This window comes from Megalobrama amblycephala, linkage group LG2, assembly GCF_018812025.1.
Source record: "Megalobrama amblycephala isolate DHTTF-2021 linkage group LG2, ASM1881202v1, whole genome shotgun sequence".
NCBI classification, from domain to species: Eukaryota; Metazoa; Chordata; class Actinopteri; order Cypriniformes; family Xenocyprididae; genus Megalobrama; species Megalobrama amblycephala.
In genome coordinates, this window is record NC_063045.1 from 34,445,682 (window position 1) to 34,467,701 (window position 22,020).

The 22,020-nt window shown below is 35.5% G+C and overlaps 2 protein-coding genes and 1 long non-coding RNA gene across 4 annotated transcripts in view; 2 read left to right on the plus strand and 1 right to left on the minus strand.

The window, feature by feature from the left end:
* On the plus strand, positions 1-17,143 carry smtna (smoothelin a). 2 transcript variants are annotated; one of them, XM_048172563.1, is made up of 9 exons: positions 1-6,790; positions 9,330-9,391; positions 9,834-9,962; positions 10,069-10,144; positions 11,718-11,852; positions 11,962-12,025; positions 12,107-12,230; positions 13,139-13,290; positions 16,143-17,143. In XM_048172563.1, exons 3-9 carry the CDS (start codon positions 9,846-9,848, stop codon positions 16,291-16,293), a joined length of 819 nt encoding a protein of 272 aa, XP_048028520.1. In that variant the 5' UTR covers positions 1-6,790; positions 9,330-9,391; positions 9,834-9,845; the 3' UTR covers positions 16,294-17,143. The 2 variants fall into 2 exon arrangements, with proteins under 2 accessions (XP_048028520.1, XP_048028528.1); XM_048172571.1 differs by lacking the exon at positions 9,330-9,391.
* On the minus strand, positions 12,112-19,477 carry LOC125256521. Its single transcript, XR_007182127.1, has 3 exons — positions 18,549-19,477; positions 18,297-18,418; positions 12,112-12,236 (listed from the first exon to the last, which is right to left on the minus strand). It is a non-coding gene; the product is annotated as an uncharacterized LOC125256521 (long non-coding RNA).
* Positions 18,287-22,020, plus strand: part of LOC125256493 (phosphatidylinositol 4,5-bisphosphate 5-phosphatase A) — a 27,326-nt gene continuing 23,592 nt past the window's right edge. Inside the window, exon 1 of the mRNA XM_048172543.1 lies at positions 18,287-18,446. The gene's annotated coding sequence lies outside the window, so the exon portion shown is untranslated. The remainder of the gene's footprint in view (positions 18,447-22,020) is intronic.

The following is a 22,020-nucleotide window of genomic DNA, read 5'->3' on the forward strand; positions in this document are numbered from 1 at the left end:
ATTAAAACTTTAACTAAACTTTAACTTTTAGCTAAAACTTTAAATAAAATTAAAGTGCCCCTATTATGCTTTTTCGAATATTACCTTTCATGCAGTGTGTGATATAGCCGTTTGTGAATGTAAAAGATCTGCATAGTTTTAAATATCAAAGTGCACGACAAATATAGCTAGCTATTGTATCCTAAAAGAAAGAATCTATTCTAAACTACCAAAACGAGTCATCAGCATTTCCAGCCTCACTTCCTGTTGCATACCTACGTAACAATGTAACAAATTTGCATAATGGCAGCCTATGGTCTTCATTGGCTGCCCGCCAACAACGTCTACTTTGACCCTCAAACACTGTAGTTGAGGCCTGAAAGAGCTTGGTTTGTGTTGTCAACATGTCGAGAAGACGCTGTTCTCAGCCCTGCGAATCCACTTTGCATGCACTTCAAAAGGATGAGAACTTGAATTGATATGGAAAAGCTGACGCAATCGTTTCTGTTAAACCTATTGTAGGAGACCTCAAAAACAACATTAGGAACCTTTAAAATAGCATAATAGGGGCACTTTAAAATAAAAATGCAAAATAAAAATAAAAACTGATATATTAACTATATAGTATAAACTATAATACTTTCTCAGTGATACTAAAATAACACTGGCTTGGATTGGTCTTTTAAATATCTCTTTGTGTTCTATAGAAGAAAGAAAGCCATACGGGTTTGGAACGAAAATAATGATAGAAAAGTTTATTTTGTGTGAACTATACCATTAACGCAAATTGGCCCTCATAAGTGACCAATTTAGAGCGCTTTACATAGGCAGCAACTTTGCTTGTCATACAGATAGTGCTCCTCACACACATGAAACTCGCCTCACAAGTGATTTTAAATTATACTTTAAAGTATATACTTCGGTTTTGACGTGAATACGCATGGCCCTTCAAATGATACTTTACTGTGTACTGTACATATAACCTAGCATACACATAAAAACTGAAGTATACTTTGGGCTTAGAATTTGATGTTAGCATGTTGCTAAGCTAACACTGTGATGCTCTAATAAGCATAAAAATACATAGCACACACAAATATTGGATAAAATAGTCTATTTTAATTAGACTAAACTACTGATATTTTATTAATACTTTTCACTACTGAATGAATTAGTAGTATATTTATATTCAGTTTTTTGTTTGAATATCGACAATTCACTACGTTTTGGAACAGAAGACTAAGCATCATCCAGTCTGAATATGGAGTCTGATAAGATACGAGGTGTCCTGGTTGGCGATGATGATGATGATATTGGAGGTGTAGTTTTCCCCAGTACCTCCTCACTGTGCCAATATTTTTATTTTAGTCATTCTTCCAATGGAGAACCACCAGAGCTCTGAGACTGACAGACTGAGCATAAGCCTTTTTTTAAGCAGATGCTGACCGCAACAGTTTGTTTGGATTTTATTACCTCTGTTCTGCCAACACGCACTTATAAGTTCGTAAAAACTTGTGCATGAGCATCAGGAAGATCTCCAATATCCTGCCATATTCATTCTTTGACTGTCTCTATCTAATGCACTGTGAAAAACAACTGCTCGATTTGCTCTGACCCTCTTTAATGGTCAGTATAACTGTTTTGGACTTGTTCGCACTTTTTAAATATTAGAGATGGGCACAAAAAAAAAAAATACATAAGAGTAATGTATTTTTAGATACTGTAACTCAGCCGTCTGAATTTTGGTGATATGGACGGTACTTTTAAGGCAGCTTTCTGTAGGGTGCCATGTTTGAACGAGTATCTTATGTTTGTTACAGCACTATCACACTTCATCTAGGTTACGTTTACATTATGGAGACGAGCAAGATTAGTGGATCCTCATTTGGGTGCACTTTTTTCTTTTCAGAAAATTGGTTTTATACCTCTCTGTGTTATTGAAAAGAACTAGTAGAAATAAGCTCACAAGGAAGATATCTAGGTTGTATTTCACCTCAAATTCATTTACAAAGTCATTTCGTCTTATCATTACCTTATCTCATAACTGCAATGCATCTGAATGTTTTATAATTGTCATTCTCATTGAGGCTTCTCACTATGGTAATATTTAACAAATATCATTGTGTATAAATAATGTACAATTTTAATAATATATCATTTATTTATTTTTTCACACACTGCAATAATCAGAATTGGAGGAATAAGTGAAGATTTTCTCCAAAATCAGTTAATAATTCAAGAAGGGAGGAAATGTGCTTAATTGTAATGAAAATAATGTCACAAATCAAAACATAGGCTTCATTTTATTTATGCAAAATATAATTTCATAAGGTTTTCTTTTGCTTTTGGAGTGATATACGACCTGGACGTGTTCATGACAGGCTTGGGTGAGATTCTCCCAAAGTATCAGTTGAGAAAATTGGCTGTTTTTTAAGTAATATTATGAATGTGACTGTGTCCCATCATAGGCAGGCAGGTATAAACTGGTGCTTCTGATGTAATTCCCAGTGCAGATAATTATTAATAGGTCTCTCTAAGGAGTCTCATACATCTTTTAGCACACTATGATCTCTTAGGAGAAATCAAAATGATATTTTCACTCTCATTGTCCTCTTTAAATTCTCCATCAAAGGCTTCCTTGCTCTTGCCCGTCTCCTGAGTGGGTGCTCATCTTTTTTTTTCATTTGTTTCTTTGATTTGTTTTATTGTTCTTGTGACGCCTGCTGGACAGTATTATTTTCTCTCCAATTTGAATTGTGTGTTTTGATGCTGTAAGAAATTGACACTAACAGAGGTTATAGACCAAGGTACATAGCAAGGTCATTCCCTCGAAGAGGTTTTGTTGCCATCTGCTGGATAGAAAGCGGATTAGCATTTATTATATTGTTACTTAGCCTGCGTCTCAATGTGCATGCTATCCATCATAAATAGTAAGAGACATTATTAGTAATATTAAATACTATGTAGGGTGGATAGTATGCACATTGGGATGCAGGGTTAGTTTTTTATTTTAACTAAATTGAAGTGCATTGGATGCAAATATCAGGCAGTTTGCCTGTTTCCCAATATGATGGGAATTCATAGCTTGGGTTTAATATATTCTCATAAAAACTGACTCGTTTTGGGTTCTTAGAATTGGGTAACTGGAAATGTACAAGAATGTGAATGTATCTTAGCGGGTGTTGAGGTGTAGGCAGTCTTATGGAGATGATAAAATCCATGATAAAAGCCTACACTAACTCAAGTGTGCCTACCTGAGGGCTGTTTTCATAAGGAAACACCAGCCTTTCAAGCTTTATTTATTAGGGTCTCAACTGTCCATCCATGCTTCAATGTTTTCACTCATTACATCATTTCTAGTGAACAGCATCATAGGAAAGATAGACCGTACTAAAGATCAGCGTGTCTAATTTATTATCAGGATTCATTTTGACACAAATTTTACACTTTTTTTTTTTAGGCTGTGTTATCAGTTATTAAGGCTCAAGGGGGCGCCAACACTATTAATCGGCTATGCTTGCATAGTTATCGTTTAACTATGCCGATCATTTCAAAATGGCCCATTAAACGATCTAGCTGATTTATCAGTCTATAGGTGCCATCACATTTACTGATCAGCAAAATTTTGCAATTTGAAAGTTTGTGCCAATTGGGAATGGGAACTCTCAATAATATATGACCGCACCTTATCAGTGAAAGTGACAGGGTATTCACACTAATGTTCATCCAGTCTCTCTGTACCACAAGCACAGCGGTTAACTTACTACAATTAGTATAAAAAAAATTATGAACAGAACGATAACAAAGTCTGTTACTTTTTACTCTTCACCGTAAAAAGTGAGGTGAGGGTTGTCCGATAAATACCTCAGATGTTACTGCTTATTCTTGTGATGATGTTTTACTGGGACACTAGTGTACTGGATGATGTTTTCAATGCTGAGATCTCTTAACATTGAGTGACAGTCGCGGTATTGACGGTTTTAATGTGTCTTGTATTGGTTGCAGCGCAAAATTGCGCTGACGATTTGCGTAACTCTTTGGCTCCTGTGTATATGGTTTCTGATGTCAGCAAAATATCAGATGTAAATGCTTATTTTATTATATTTATGTATTTTACATTCATGGAAAGCTGGACAAATACACTGGTTAAAAAAAAAAAAAAAACACTGTCTGATGTCTTTTTTCTTATGTCTCATGCTATCTCACATTTTAGTATATAAAAATGTGTGTTGTTTGCCATTTTATTACTTGTTAAAATGTGCTAGCAGTATTTTAAAACATGCTAGCATGATGGTGGTCTAATATGCTCAGAGATTTTATTTGTTTTCCTGTCTTCATCTGTCTTTCTGTCTATCTGACAATAAAACCTTCAAGCCTCAAGTCTTAAAGCTATTTCATACTTTCAGGCCTGGCTTTGTCAAGTCGGCATCATTAAACTTTATATAGCTTTAATTTTTTCCTTTCAAAGTCAGCTTTACTGTGAGAGACTTACACAACGGAAGTGGATGAGGCAAATTTGGAAACATTAAAATACTCACTGTTTCAACTGCCACAAGATATAAACAATATGCATGTGACCATGATTTAGTGTATATATATATTTTCTGTGTAAAGTTATATCTAAATGTACTACTTTGTTGATGTCACAACATATTACTGTAAACCCTAAAATACACAAGTTTTAACAGAATAATTAATGTAAGTGCATTTATAAAATAATAGGCTTTACATTTCTCTATTTAAATTAGCTCTGTTTACTTAATGATGTTTTATTAACAAAGTTTGGGAGGAGCAGTGCATATAATTAACCTAATTAACACAAGTGGAAAGCTTTCTGCTAATCGACCAACAACAAGAGGTGTATATATACCTCAGACTCAACTCTGTTCATTGACAGTTCTTCAGCATCCCCCCACTACCCCATCTCCACACTTCTAGCTCTATCTATTATTACCACATCGAGGGGGGAGTACTCTGGGTTCGGGCTAAAATTCTGAGCTCGGAGCCCTCCCCCCCCGGACAACACGCCAAATACGCATAACTCTATTTAATTAGATAACTTGTGAAAGTACCATTGTAAGTACCACAAGTGCCTCAACCCAACCTTAGGAGCAACGAGTCTAAGGTAAAATGAACAATGCTACAAATGCTGTCAACTGAGCTTAACTTGTATTGAGCCTTGTATTTTCGACCTAGACGTTGATTACATGGTTGAAATGTATTAGATTTATGTTGAGCCATATCTAGAGACCAAAATATCTTAAGAGACTTGAGTCAGTAAACAACCACAGAATACCATAGAAATCACAAAGCAACATGCTAACTGCCATTCAGAACACCATTGCAAACACACAACAACAGGGCTGCCTACTTTTGAGTTTAGCTTGGAGTGAGAATTATGGAAAGGAGGTGTGTGGGGATTGAGGTGGTTGTGAAAAAAAAAAAAAAAACCTTACATCACAATAAGTGTATTGTCAAAACATTTGGAAACTAAACAGAATTTCATTGAGATTAGTGACAATATGTTACAATGTTTACATGGTACAATTGACTGGTAGGCTACTATTTTTATTAGTTCTTGACACAAATTTCACGATTTCAATTCATAATCTTGTGATTTGATTCCTGATTTGATTCCTATCTTGATTCAATATAATCAATATTCATTTGGATAAATATCAGGCACAGTAACTACATGTTAAATTTTCTCAAGGAAAACATCTCTCAACTAATGCTATAAACATACAGGGAGCCCTGTCAGCTGGAATAATAATAAAAGGTTAAAATTAAAAACTCAAATGAATATAATGCATTTTCAATGACCTGGTAACCACCCACAGAACCCTACCAACATAGTGCTCAGTTTTGTACAATTTAAGCAAAACTAGCATGTTCTCCATGTTGAATGTTATGAAACGTAACATTATAAGTGCCTTTGTATGACTTTGTCAGTATAACTGGACCACTTTTGTATAATTAATATGCCACTTTAGTGAATGACTCACTGAACATCCAGTCTAAGTCAAGGTTTCCTTCACCCTCACTGTTTCCATGTGTCATGCTAGCTCTCTTCTGCCAGCAAATGTTTGATATAACCATCAGCCACCACTAGGTGGAGCCAAACACTCCTTCAATAAACACACAGAACGCCTCCATCATACTGTAATGGTGTGAGTGTGATAATATGCATGTGCCAGTGACATTTCTGGTCTCAGCTTTTGCAGATAAATGCTGCGACAAGCGTGTTTATGTCTGCAGAGGAGAAAAGGATGTGTCTGACCTGTGTAAACATGGAGCCGCTGCTAGGCAACATCATTCTAGTTATGCCTTAATAAGGCAGTGTTCTCCGTCTGTCCACTCATTCACTGTTTAGTTCTGCGTAGAGCCAGGCCACCTGCTTATGCAATCACTGTCAACACAAAGCATGCCGGGTGAGCACCATTTATCTCAACGTTTTCCTTCCTCTGGTTTTCAAACGTATAAAACCCCTGATACCACTTTTTAAAATGACAGTGTTTAGATAAAATTATGATGCATTGTTATCTCCTAAGTAGTAGATACACCAAAGCGGAGTAGGGAAAGATCAGGACAAGCAGTGCCAAAATACATCACTAATACTTAATGTCCCGTTCTACTGATTCCACATTTTTTCCTGGTCCCTTCAAAAGAGGGTGATGAGGGTCGGGGTGGGAGTGGTCTCACGGTGACTCTGAAAAACTCACTCACTCCAGCATCAGAGTTGAGTTGAGTGTATGTGACCTTTCCAGATCAGACCGCAAGACCTTACCTCTGGACAGCCGCAGCAAGATTGGTGAGCTCTATCTTTATGTTTTTTATTTTGCGAGATTTTACTTTTGTTGTTTTTCTGATGAATTTCCATTTATCTTTCAGTGCAATGATTGTGTGATTACATAACAGCTATTACACCAGTGTAAGAGCAAATTGTTATTGAGCGGTTATATAAATTCCGCCAACATTATTATGTGTTATTAAGGTAAAACTGTATTATGGCATCCAGAAACAACATTACCCATTCTGCTAGCTTCAGCCCACACACTATTCCCAACACATGCTAGCATACAGCAGCAGCAAAGAGCATCTGGACACTTGAGGCATCTCACTCAAATGCTGCCAGATCTTTTATCAGGACTAATTTCAATTTTTGCATTGACTTTTAATTAACTGGTCAACACAGTTGTCCTATCAGAGTAACCACATGAGCATGATCCATTAACGTTTCACAACTATGGAGACCCTAAAGGGACATGGTGATGGGGGAAAATATGAGATGTGAGGAAAAATTATATTTCAGTGCCTTTGTGTTTGCTCATAAAAATGTTGGGTAACACTTTATTTTGATGGTCTACCAACAGACGTTCTACTGACTATAAGTAACTTTACAACTACATGTCCTCTAGCAGTCATTAGACTATTAGTAGACGGTCTGCTTAATATCTGCTAACACTTTATTTCGATGGTCCCCAACAGACATTTTGCTCACTATAAGGAACTTTGCAACTACATGTCAACTTATTCTACTTACTTGAACCCCTTGAACACCAAACCCTAACCTAACAGTCTACTAATACTCTAATGAGGGTTATTATTTTATCACATATAGTTAATAAGTGACTAATAATTAGTAGAATGTCTAAAGTGGACCATCTAAATACATTTGAACCAGCTTTTGTGTTCTCCCAAGAAACTTGGCATTTGCTCCCAAAAGAATGCAAAACTGTTGATTATATATAATTATATATATATATATAGTACAGTCCAAAAGTTTGGAACCACTAAGATTTTTAATGTTTTTAAAAGAAGTTTCGTCTGCTCACCAAGGCTACATTTATTTAATTAAAAATACAGTAAAAAACAGTAATATTGTGAAATATTATTACAATTTAAAATAACTGTTTTCTATTTGAATATATTTCACAAAGTAATTTATTCCTGTGATGGCAATGCTGAATTTTCAGCATCATTACTCCAGTCTTCAGTGTCACATGATCCTTCAGAAATCATTCTAATATGCTGATCTGCTGCTCAAGAAACATTTAATGTGTACAATTGTACAAAATATTTGTGTACAATATTTTTTTTCAGGATTATTTGATGAATAGAAAGTTCAAAAGAACAGTGTTTATCTGAAATCTAATCTTTTGTAACATTATAAATGTCTTTACTGCCACTTTTGATTGATTTAATGCATCCTTGCTGAATAAAAGTGTTCATTTCTTTAATTTCTTTTCAAAAAAATAAAAATAAAAAATCTTACTGACCCCAAACTTTTGAACGGTAGTGTATAATGCTACAGAAGCTTTGTATTTCAGATAAATGCTGTTCTTTTGAATTTTCTATTCATCAAGGAATCCTGAAAAAAAAAGTACACAACTGTTTTCAACATTGAAAATAATCATAAATGTTTATTGAGCAGCAAATCAGCATATTAGAATGATTTCTGAAGGATCATGTGACACTGAAGACTGGAGTAACGATGCTGAAAATTCAGCTTTGCATCACAGGAATAAATTACTTTGTCAAATATATTTAAATATTAAACACAGTTATTTTAAATTGTAATAATATTTCACAATATTACTGTTTTTTACTGTATTTTTAATTAAATAAATGTAGCCTTGGTGAGCAGACGAAACTTCTTTTAAAAACATTAAAAATCTTAGTGGTTCCAAACTTTTGGACTGTACTGTATATATTTATTTATTAATGCTTCTGCGAGCTAACAGAGAATTTTTGTGACTGAATGCAAAGTATCTAAGGGAAACAATCTTTTGTGAGCAAACACAGTTTGAAAAGCATAATAATATAATTTTCCCTCCCATTTCATTTTTTTTTTTTTTTTTTTTCAATAACCATGTTCTTAGAGGGCTCCGTAGACAAGCGCAAAATGCACAAATACTTAATTTTAAACAGTATATGTATTGTTGTATCATTAAAACCTAAGAAATGATCTCTTTTTTTTTTTGCTTAAAAAGTTCACTTGTGCTATCTTTCTTTGAAATAAATGCCACTTTGATTTTCTAATGCAGTGGCATTTATACAATTTTATGTCTTAAAGAGATCGTTCAGACAAAAATGAAGATTCTGTCATCATTTCCTCACCCTCAGGTTGTTCCAAACCTGTATGACTGACTTTCTTCTGTGGAACTCAATGAAAGATGTTTTTTGTTTGTTTGTCCAATGTTGTTTTGGACCACAGGAATTGGATAAAAACAGTTTTCATTCTTCAAAATATCTTTTGTCATACAGGTTTTGAATGACATGACAATGATGACAGAATGTTCATCCCCGTAAATAGTCTCCACTCATAAAAAGCAAATGTTATTCCACAGATCTCTTTGTTTGTGTTTGGGTGCCAGTTGGTTTACAGGACTGTGGGACACATCCTCCTAAGGTACTGCATGGTTAATGTCAGTGCCAACCAGCATGGATTATGTTGAGATGAATGTTTGGATTGTTGCCGTTTGGAATGTCTTTTTCCGTATACGGATGCACACAGTCATTATTATGAGTGTGGCTGGAAGCAGCTTGACATTTAATCTGTGAGAAAAACACGCAAAATATTTTTTATTAATAAAACCTGTTTGTTCAGAAGCCGCTCAAACCAATAATTTGGCTGTGACTAGTTATATCAGCGTAAGCTACAGACTAGCTTACTAGCAACTTGGGATGTCTTAAAATATCCTAGTACTAGAAGTTCTCACACAAAGCTTTCAGTAAGAATATCTAATTTTTCCTTTCCATAAACATACTCCCTCATTCCCACGCACACATGGAGATATACACATCTCGTAAACTGGCTCCATCAACACCTCCTGTTCTTCCTTCTGTCCCAGCTGTCACTAAAGATGGAGGGTGAGAAGGGAACATTAGAGGCAGGTACCAAAGAGCAAGCTGATATGGCGGGTCCACTGACAGTCGAACAGCTGGCAGCTATAGAGGATGAAGAGATCCTCAATAATATGGTAAGAGGCAACTATAGGAGCTACAAGCGGAGTGGGCATGTTATCGTGGTTTGTCTTGACCATATTTAGGAAAGACTGTTTCCCCTCTGTTTATTGCATGTAATAGCTAGATAAGGCTGTGGATTTCGAGGAGAGGAAAATGATCCGGGCTGCCATGAGAGAACTGCTCAAGAGAAAGAGGGGTGAGGACTAGGTCATGTCCTTAATGTCACATATTCAATATATATATGGCTCAAACATGGTCGAATGTGATTCCCGACATGATTTTTGTTGAATCTCAAAACCTGTCAAGAATCTGGATCACATTTTAGTCTAAAGTCAAAAGAAAAAAAATGCATATTTTTCCCTCAGTTTCACAGACAAGGTTTAAGCCTAGGCTCAGACTAATATGCATGAGCTGTTTTAACTAAAAGCAACTCGCACTGCAATATCTTAAAATATATCAGTGCCATTGTTTTGTCTCAAGGTGCACACCAGAGATGTTTTGTTTCCCAAAGGCATGTTTATAAAAGCTACTTAAATGTCCTAATTGAACTAAGGCCTGATCCTGGCTTAAGGTAATTGTGAGTTTTTAAGTAAATTTAAGTAATTTTAAGCATTTAAGGTTTTTTTGGTGACATTATTGTAAGCATAAGTAAGCATTGTAAGTATAAGTATTATAAAATTATATTTAAAAAAAAATGCATTAATATAATGACAATTTTGGGTGGAAATGTGATAAATTGTCATGAAAATATTGTCATAAAAAATAATATACAATTTTAAAAAAAGAAATTGTATTAATCTTAATCTTTGAGTTTCTTTGATATACAATTTAAAAAAAAGAAATTGTATTAATCTTAATCTTTGAGTTTCTTTGTAATTCTCATTCTCAGTGTTAATTCTCATTTGAGTCTCATTATCAGTATCATATTAATTATGACTAATACAATAAATTCAAAATTAAAATCAGCATGAAAAAGTTAAAGACAGTAACAAATATCATGTAAAACTATTTTACAATATATAATGATACAAAATAAAAATAAAAAATCTTTTTAGTTATAATAATGTTTTTTTATTACAGTAAATAAAAATGGACATTTGATGTTTTTAATTACCACGAAAATAATGTAACAATGCAAAATATCTTAATAATTCTGAAAATAGGTTGTCATTGTCTTAATATAATTTATTGTTTATATAATAAGAAAACTGTTTTCTATTTGAATATAATTTAAAAATGTAATTTATTCCTGTGATCAAAGCTGAATTTTCAGCATCATTACTCCAGTCTTCAGTGTCACATGATCCTTCAGAAATCATTGTGATATGCTGATTTGATGCTCAAGAAACATTTCTTATTATGTTGAAAACAGTTTTGCTGCTTAATATTTTTGTGGAAACGCAAGGTTTCTTTGATGAATGGAAAGTTAAAAATAGGATTTATTTGCAATAGAAATCTTTTGTAACATTATAAATGTCACTTTTGATTAATGCATCCATCCAAAAAATCTTACTGACCCCAAACTTACATATATATAAAACAGTAGTGTGTTAAATATAATCCAGACATGTTCTTGGCAGTTTCATGAGACTCCACCTTTAAGAGTCATTACTATTACACAAACAACCACAGGAAGTAAACTCAATGCAATAAACTTCTACTATTTGTTTAACTTTTCAATTCAGAATGAAAAACACAGTAGTTTATTGTTTTGTTTTTTGAGTGAAAAACATCCTCCTCGTCTCTCTCTCCTTGTCTCTTTCTCTCAGAACGGCGTGATAGGGAGCGGGCGGCCCGAATGGAGAACCTGCGTCAGCAGGGTGGCGGAGGCAAGACAGCTGCTGGACTGAATAAGGACCAGAAACCCATTAATGGCCCAAGTGGCGCTCAGTACAATGCACACAGTGAGTAACCATCAATCTTGAGGATCTGAACACTATGTAATTTTACTGCGGTTCTAACTGCAAGGCTTTGATAAACTCCCCTTTCTCTTTTTACTTCATTTCGGTACAGAGACGGCTCAGGCAAAAACATCTTCAACACCAACCTCTACTTTCTCTCCAAAAACTGGGAGCAGGTGAGTCATTCCTAGAGGCCTAACAGGATGAAAGCATGGGACGAATCCCATCGACTGATTGTTTTATTTTTCCTCCTAAAGCCCTGCTCAATCCCATGTGGCCAGGGTTAAAGTGCCAGGCGGCTCGGCAGTCGGGGGCCCAAACACCAAAGATGTCAAACAGATGCTGCTGGACTGGTGTCGTGTCAAGACCGAACCATATGAGGTGGGCCTGAAGAGACAAAATAAGACCAAATCAACCAGTTTCTGTTTTGCTACATTTCTCTCTGCTAGCCTCCCTGTGTGAATCGCATGGAAACATGTCCAGTTCACATTTCACCCCAAAATATAAAAAAGAAAAGAAAGAATTTTTTTTTTCATTATAACATTATTTTTATGACAATTAAGCATATTTTCCCTCTCATTCTCATTACTGTAATGCTTCCTGTTTTTTTTTATTCCATATTTGTAAGACCAGTTATTCTTATTATTCCCTTTTTACTGTATTACAGCCAAAAATACTGTAATGTTTTTTTTTTTTTTTTTTTTTTTTTTTATATCTAAATCAGCATAAATTGTTTTACAACATATGCTTGATGTATAAATATTTTATATCTTTTTTACTTGCTTTGTTACAATGTTTGCTCTGGCTGGTAAACACCTTTGAACTACCATTGGTCCGTGGTGATTACGTAATAGGTGTGTCTCTGAGGCTCTGCCTTTTTTGACGTGTAAATCTTTCCTGGTTCATTGTTTAGTCCATCGAGGTCATTCACGAGTAAAAAAAAAAAATTAACCCACTGGAGAGCTGCTTTATAGTAGAAACTGATTTGGATGTTTGCATGATGATCATTATGATCAGATGCTTTCTTAACTGCTGTTTTCTCACCACTGTCATTTTAGTTGTGTTTATTTTGTTATTGAGAGGAAAGCACACAGCACATATTCATCTAAATGTGGGCACTGTTAAAATTCTTTTTACCCCAACTTGGAAAATGAAAAAGAACTTTGCCACTGAGTATATCAGGGCCTTAATGGTCCTAAAAATGAGCTTCATTTTCTTTAAACAAAATGTCTCTTTCTTTCTTGACAGTTTTTTTAAATTCACTGTCTTATACTTGTTTCTATGTTTAGGGTGTGAACATCCAAAACTTCTCCTCCAGCTGGGCAGATGGTCTGGCGTTTTGTGCCCTGGTGCACAGGTTCTTCCCTGAGGGCTTTGAATATTGCACTCTCGACCCTTATGATCGCAGGGCCAACTTTGAGAAGGCATTCAAGACTGCAGAGTAAGACTTGACACTATTTATTGCATCCTCATTTGCGTCTCATAAAGAAATGTCTGGGCCATATTTTACCCAAAAATAAAGAAATTTTCATCATCATAAAAAATAATATTATAATACACAATAAATATTATAATAATTACTTATACATTTCATTATTTAATATATTAATATAATTTATTTAATAATTTAACTATAATTTTTATAGTTAATTTTCAATTATAATTAAATTATAATATAATGTATAATGTATTTTAAATTACTTTTAATCATTATCCAGCCTTTTATTTCAATTAAAATAGCCAAAATTAAAGACAGCACAACAACTGTATTTACAATTTGATCATTTACAAACCCGATTCCAAAAAAGTTGGGACACTGTACAAATTGTGAATAAAAACAGAATGCAATGATGTGGAAGTTTCAAATTTCAATATTTTATTCAGAATACAACATAGATGACATATCAAATGTTTAAACTGAGAAAATGTATCATTTTAAGGGAAAAATAAGTTGATTTTAAATTTCATGGCATCAACACATCTCAAAAAAGTTGGGACAAGGCCATGTTTACCACTGTGTGGCATCCCCTCTTCTTTTTATAACAGTCTGCAAACGTCTGGGGACTGAGGAGACAAGTTGCTCAAGTTTAGGAATAGAAATGTCCCATTCTTGTCTAATACAGGTTTCTAGTTGCTCAACTGTCTTAGGTCTTCTTTGTCGCATCTTTCTCTTTATGATGCGCCAAATGTTTTCTATGGGTGAAAGATCTGGACTGCAGGCTGGCCATTTCAGTACCCGGATCCTTCTTCTATGCAGCCATGATGTTGTAATTGATGCAGTATGTGGTCTGGCATTGTCATGTTGGAAAATGCAAGGTCTTCCCTGAAAGAGACGACGTCTGGATGAGAGCATATGTTGTTTTAGAACTTGGGTATACCTTTCAGCATTGATGGTGCCTTTCCAGATGTGTAAGCTGCCCATGCCACACGCACTCATGCAACCCCATACCATCAGAGATGCAGGCTTCTGAACTGAGCGATGATAACAACTTGGGTTGTCCTTGTCCTCTTTAGTCCAGATGACATGGCGTCCCAGTTTCCCAAAAAGAACTTACCAAATTTTGATTTGTCTGACCACAGAACAGTTTTCCACTTTGCCACAGTCCATTTTAAATTAGCCTTGGCTCAGAGAAAACGGCTGCGCTTCTGGATCATGTTTAGATATGACTTCTTTTTGAGTTTTAGCCGGCAACAGCGAATGGCACGGTGGATTGTGTTCACCGACAATGTTTTCTGGAAGTATTCCTGAGCCCATGTTGTGATTTCCATTACAGTAGCATTCCTGTATGTGATGAAGTCCCGTCTAAGGGCCTGAAGATCACAGGCATCCAGTATGGTTTTCCAGCCTTGACCCTTACGCACAGAGATTGTTCCAGATTCTCTGAATCTTTGGATGATGTTATGCACTATAGATGATGATAACTTCAAACTCTTTGCAATTTTTCTCTGAGAAAATCCTTTCTGATATTGCTCCACTATTTTTCGCCGCAGCATTAGGGGAATTGGTGATCCTCTGCCCATCTTGACTTCTGAGAGACACTGCCACTCTGAGAGGCTCTTTTTATACCCAGTCATGTTGCCAACTGACCTAATAAGTTGCAAATTGGTCATCCAGTTGTTCCTTATATGTACATTTAACTTTTCCGGCCTCTTATTGCTACCTGTCCCAACTTTTTTGGAATGTGTAGCTCTCATGAAATCCAAAATGAGCAAATATTTGACATGACATTTCAAAATGTCTCACTTTCAACATTTGATATGTTATCTATATTCTATTGTGAATAAAATATAAGTTTATGAGATTTGTAAATTACTGCATTCCTTTTTTTATTCACAATTTGTACAGTGTTCCAACTTTTTTGGAATCGGGTTTGTAAATAAAACATCAGTATTTATTATTTACAGTAATGAGAAATACATGGTGGGACGAGGAAATGTGCTTTTGTTAATGTATTTTGGAGGAAAAATGTGCTTAAAGGGTTAGTTCAGCCAAAAATTAAATTTCTGTCATTATTAACTCACCCTTATATCGTTCCAAACCCATAAGACCTTCGTTCACCTTCGGAACACAAATTAAGATATTTTTTCTGGAATCCTAGAGCTTTTTGACCTCCCTATAGACAGCAACGTCATAACCAATTCCAAACCCAGAAAGGTAGTAAAGACATCGTTAAAATAGTCCATGTGACTGCAGTGATTCAACCTTAATGTTATGAATCAATGAGAATACTTTTTGTGCGCCAAAAAAAAAAAAAAAAAAAAAAAAAAAAGACTTTGCTTATTTACTTTATTGGCCAGCTCCTGCATCAGTATCACACGCATATGTCGTGCTGCTCACGTGTACAGTGTCGGCTAATACTGGGTCGGCGTTCTGATGATGAACCCGGAAGCGCTACACTGTCTATACAACATGAACAGCATATGAGAATGACAGGGAATAAAGTCTTTTTTTTTTTTTTTTTTGCGCAAAAAGTATTCTTGTCGCTTCATAACATTAAGATTGAACCACTGTAATCACATGGACTATTTTAACGGTGTCTTTACTACCTTTCTGGGCCTTGAAAGTGATATGACATTGCTGTCTATAGGGAGGTCAGAAAGCTCTTGGATTTCATCAAAAATATCTTAATTTGTCTTCTGAAGATGAACGAATGTCTTGCGGGTTTGGGACAACATGAGGGAGAGTACTTAATGACAGAAAGTTTCATTTTTGGGTGAACTAACCCTTTAAGTCATGAAAAAAAATCATAATAGACCTAAAATAGGCTTCATTTTCTTTATGCGTGTGTGTAGGAGACTAGCTGACTGTCCTCCCCTGCTGGACGTTGACGACTTGATGCGGATGCGAGAACCCGACTGGAAGTGTGTGTACACGTATATCCAGGAGTTCTACCGCTGCCTAGTAGAGAAAGGTCTCGTCAAGACTAAAAAGAAGATGCCATAGGAACATTTTGAGAGTTTTCACTATAAATGACCAAAGCCACAACAGGCACACAACATAGCGCACATGTGACCTGACCTGCAGCTTTTACCTAAGATCAGATAGTCTATTATGTACTCATGCTCTTCTCTGTTTCATAAACACACATGCAGTGGATGAGGATTATAACCTGTGTGTTTACCACAAGGGTACAGATGGGGCTCTGAAACAGTGCATTCCAGTGAGATTACACAAGCATTAATCTCAGTCTATGCTGAGAGATTGTGTGAAAGTGTGTGTGTGTGCATATGCAGAAGGCTTTTTATGGTACTGCTACTCCCTGTTTTGAATGCACTCCAGCACAGAGACATCAGGCTTATAAGGGCATGAGATCTAATGCAGAATTATACTTAACTCAGAGTTACTGTTTGTTTAAAAATATAGACAGGGCACTTTTACTATTATATAAAAGAGTTCAGAAAGGACAACAAAGTTTAAGAGCCTCAAATGTCTCTTTCGTCTCCTTCAGAATAGAAATGTCACCTGCTTTTGCTTATAGGCTGAAATATGACATTTTTAATAGTTTTTAGTTTCTCTCATCTTCTTCAGGATCAGAAGTCCATCATACTGAGCACTTGCTTGGTACTGAAAAATGAACTGCACTAAGAGAGATTAGGTCCAATAGAAACTCTCACTCAGGGATAGACAGGCACTCGAAGCCTGTAGGACGCCTGTAAGTCTTGTTTCAGAAGGCCAATGGTAATTTTCAAGTGCTGTTTAAAATGGTTTGATTAAATTATGGGTGTTATTTTCCTCCCACAGAGCCTCACCAACTGTTTGCCAAGTATTATTAAATGTGATATTCTTCTCTGTGCATTTTTCTCTTTACTCACACGTACACACACACAATTATTTAATATATTATTGGATTTTAGTGATAAACCAAATAGTACAACAAAACATCACAAAATTCATCAGATCAGTTGCTAATACTTTACTGATGGTGGTGCTGTTATTTTCTCACTAAAAAGACGCCACTTCCCTGAGGGATGATGTAATTGGCTTTTGTTAGTTAAAGGAAAATTACAAAAAAAAAAAAAAAAAAAAAAAAGGATGGAAGGTGATATTGAGGACACAATAAAATAAAACTATAAATTGATTACCAATTAAAACACTATTCTCAGGAAAATGTGTTCTGTTCATAATTAAAAAATAAATAAAATACCTCAAATACTTCTTAAAAAATTGTCAGTTTTTCGAGTTAGAATTCAGTGTAGCATGACAAACATGGTAATATCCATTCAAATAAAAGTCATGAAATTACTTCAAATCCATTTCTATGTTCAAAAAATAGTATTGTTGTGGTAAAAGAAAACTAACTAGCCTAATATGAATACATTTTTAAGTCGGAATGAAACGGAAGTTGCGAGAATCTTGTGATACAAGTATATCCACGTGAAATGGCTTCTGGGACAAGCAAAATTTTGGGCTGTACTTGATTTTATCCATGGGGAATTGATTGGATGGTTGGAAAGTTGTGGTTTGCTATTGGTCGATATTATGTGAGTGACAGGTTGTCCTGCCCTCGCGCCAGTAAACACATCATCAGAGAAGAGATCCTGTGCAAGAGGGAGGGGAAGTTATTTTGACTAAAGATTATGAGGGCACTTTAAATTGTTTTTATAAATAATAATGTGCAAAGATAAACCATTTAAAATAAATACTGAGTTTAATACTTTATCCAGTATTATATATTATTAGTCAATGATGGTGTTATAATAGTAGTAATATATAGGAGGAATGAGCCGACCTTCAACATCACAACAATTTTTGATTGGAGTGTGAGGAAAGTTCTGGTGAGTTGTGTGGATATATTCTGTCCTCACCCCACGTGTGAGAGGACCGCGTTCCAGCTGGACATTTCCATTCCGCGCACGGCGATGCGGCTTATTTTACGTCGCCTTACGTCATCTTTGGTCAAATATAGTCACTACTAGTCAAGTGTCTGCTGGAGATGTTTCACTCACAGTTTTCGCTACCTCTCCTCGTGTCCTCTTGGGAGTGACGTATCCGCTCCTCATCACTCATTATCACACGAGTGGAAGTGTGTGTGTGATGTGAGCGTCTCTACAGGACACACACACACACACTTGCGCCGGTGCAGAGAAACAGGACAGGTAAGAATTCTTTCGATACCAAAAACAGACAACTTAATTGTGCTTTTAAAACGACACATAGGTCGACGAGGCAGTCAAAAAATATTGGAGATAGTGTCTTACCGTGACGCTCATCTGTTTAAAGCGCGAGAGATGCGCGTGACATCCTTCACCTCGAGACACTGCAGCGTATAAACAAGTGTTGTCGCCGGACAAACAACTTTGAAAAGATCTAACCAGCCTGTCTGTCAAATAGACTCGTATTAATTTCTCGCCATTTCCTTAACGTAAGATGTCAATCCCATCAGCTTGTCAAACGGTAAATTATCTCATACACCGCGCGTGCTGACTCTTTAATTGACACGCGTGGATATATGACCTTGTTCATGATAACGGTTCGTTAGGCGCGTGGCTGATCGGAAATGACGATTATTATATACTCGAGATTTTATTTGTTGTCCAGCGGGCTCTCTCTATATATAAATATTATCCTTCTTGCGACACATGACTCACTGATTCTTGAGACAAAACCAAATAAAATGAAAATAAAAGTTTATATATGATTAGCATATTATAATTATTTTGTTTTAGTCTGTTCAAATTTCTTTACAGCGTTTGTGATGGAGTTGAAATATCATGATTGTGACCCAGACAATATATGCAAAATTACTTTTATTTACTTAAATATACTTATAAACAGAAGTATATTTATCGATCTTTAAAACCCACCAGTGCATATGACCTTGTTTATCTCATATCAAATGAAAAATTTCCATGTCAATTTTTTATATATTTTAGTGACCTTTTGTGACCCCAAAAGCAGAGCATGTTGTCACGTAGGCTTTTCTGAAAAATTAAAACAATAATGAAACAAAACAACAGCAAAAGTGTCAAAGGTAACATACACAAATGCCATCAACCAACAGAATTTGTAATGAAAAAACAAATATAGATATGTGTGACAACTAGCCCCGGTCTCATTTATAAAATGAGCTGACACCATGTGTGTTTTAGTATCTTAAACATAGTTGGACAGATGTGTCATGTTGTTGTTGTTTCCTGTGGTTATATTTTGTGAATGTATCTTTCCACTTAATGCTGTCGAGCCATTGTTATTATGTCATCATTATACATTTTTAATGACCTATTTTCATTGTGCCATCCTATTATTGTGCACTAAATACTGTGTGAACAGGTTAAATCTTATATTACTTCACTGCATTGAACTTTATGGGGAAAGTGTTTTTTTTTTTTAATTAATAACCTTTACTAAACATTATTACTATATATAACACTTGATTGTTGTAAAGTACATTAATGCGTATTCAAATAGATAAATGCATGAAAATAAATGCCATGGAAAACTGATTCATATATTTACCATATATATCCATATGTGACATTTGCATAGCATTGTTTTGCTTTCCAAACATTACAATTAGGATTTGCATAGAATATATCAGCCATAAACATTCCATCTCCTCAACATTGCCAATTTGTAATTTTAATATGAATTGTTCTGTTTTTTATTGTATATCTGCATTTTTAGACTGGCCATCTTTGCTAAACTGTGTATAGCATTTTCTAAGTTATAAATCGTTACTTGCGATAGCATTCTGTCTTTTTCACCAATGGTCTGTCCCAAGACACCAATGTGTAAAAGCTCTGAGCTATTAGTCTGCAACAGATGGAGACAGAGGCATCATTGCTAATGCTATGTGATGGCCATTATCCCCAGTACTTTTCAGAATCCTGATTATTAAAGTAAATATTCTGGAATTTTAAAAAGAAGTAATGGAAATGTTTGGGGGGGTGGAGGTGTTGGGACTGAAAGTTGTTGCTAAGCAACAGGAAAGTAGATCAGGACTGCGGGGAGGGTATATAGTTGTCATTTGAAGAAAAGGATTGATCTTGGCTGATTGTAGTTCACTGATGTCAGCAGTGACGTCCCAGGAAAAGCAGACTGAGAGGGGACAGGTACATAGTGAGGACATTCAGCCCTGGCTACTGTCCAGAGCTCTTCACACACTCATCCATCCACTGCAGACAACAAAGGTCTGTCTTTAACCAAGGGAGAAGGCAGAGGATTGTGAAGGACACACAAACCTAGGTCTCTTATCTTACTCTGCATTCACAGCATCTATTTTCTGGTTTTGTCACCTTTTCTGGTTTTGTCCTTTATGCTTTTGTCTCTATTTATTAAAGGCATATTCCGGGTTAAGTGGAAGTTAAGCTCTATGAACAGCATTTGTGGTTTGAGTCAGTGGCTCATTTTGTTCAAATCTATTAATATAAGTCAAGGTAATACAACTGTCATGATAACAAAGAAAGAAAAAGTCTCATTTAAAGAATGAAATTCTCAAAAAGCAAACCTTATTGAGTAGGGCTGCAAGATTTATCATGATTAAACCACACATGATTTGGCAAAGGCTGCGATTATTTTATGCGCAGCTTGTCAGAGCTGTACGGCTCTGTGATCAGTAGTAAATGCTTCTCCATCAGGACGCTCTCCCGCAGAAACTCTAAATATGCCCTGCTGCAGAAGAAGATAACACGCGTCATATCACTGTAGCTGAATAAACAGAAGATTGAAACGCTTTGATTGAACATGGCTAATAAAAACACGACTGCCATATTCTGTGTAAGAAGCCACATCATCTCACAGAAGGATGCTCAACTGTCATTATGATGTGAGTTTAGAGTAAAAACATGTTATTAAATGTTGTCTTTTGTTGGACAAGATGTTAATAAATGCTTCTCATGTCTGGAAAGATGTTTGATGCGTGTTGCTTTTTCAAATGTACATTATAAGCGACTCGGACTCGCAGTGCTTTCTGATGGATTAGCGTTTGGAGCCATACTTCATTGACAAGCTGCGTGTAAAAAAAAAAATAAATAAAATAACCGCAACCTTTGCGAAGTTCAACATCGCATTTAAGTTCACTGTTATTTTTCGTATCGTGTGATAAATCGTGCAGCCCTATTATTGAGTAGTTTTGCATAATCTTTATGAGAAAAAAAAACTTGTCAAAATCATGTGGTACAACCAACATACAGAAACACGCAGGAAAACAATGTAAATGATTAAAAAAATAAATAAATAAAAATCACAGAGAGTCAATAAGTCACTTATAGGGTTAGTTAACCCAAAAATTCTGTTATTAATTACTCACCCTCATGTAGTTCAAAACCTGTAAGACCTTCTTTCACATTCTGAACACAAATGTAGATCTTTTTAATGAAATCTGAGAGCTTTCTGCCCCTCCATTGACATTCTACACAACTACCACTTTCATGTCCCAGAAAGGTAGTAAAGACATCACTAAAGTAATTCCATGTGACTCCAGTAGTTTAGCCTCAATTTTATGAAGCGATGCACAAAAAAACATAATTTCCCATTTTATTTACAAAATGTTAATCTCTGACGCACATTCACACAACTACGTCTGCTCATGTCAACACAACACACATGCGTAGTAGTGCTCTCGTGAATGAGCATTGGAGATTAACATTTTGTAAATAAAGTGGTATATAATGTTTGTTTGTTTTTTGCACAAACAAAGCACTTGCGTTGCTTCATAAAATTGAGGTTATA

Bases quoted from the DNA above. Each gene is read 5' to 3' on its own strand.
- smtna (XM_048172563.1), top strand. From the start codon at position 9,846: ATGGAGGGTGAGAAGGGAACATTAGAGGCAGGTACCAAAGAGCAAGCT. The intron at 9,963-10,068 runs GTAAGAGGCAAC...TGCATGTAATAG, and splicing joins AAGAGATCCTCAATAATATG to CTAGATAAGGCTGTGGATTT. The intron at 12,026-12,106 runs GTGAGTCATTCC...TTCCTCCTAAAG, and splicing joins TCTCCAAAAACTGGGAGCAG to CCCTGCTCAATCCCATGTGG.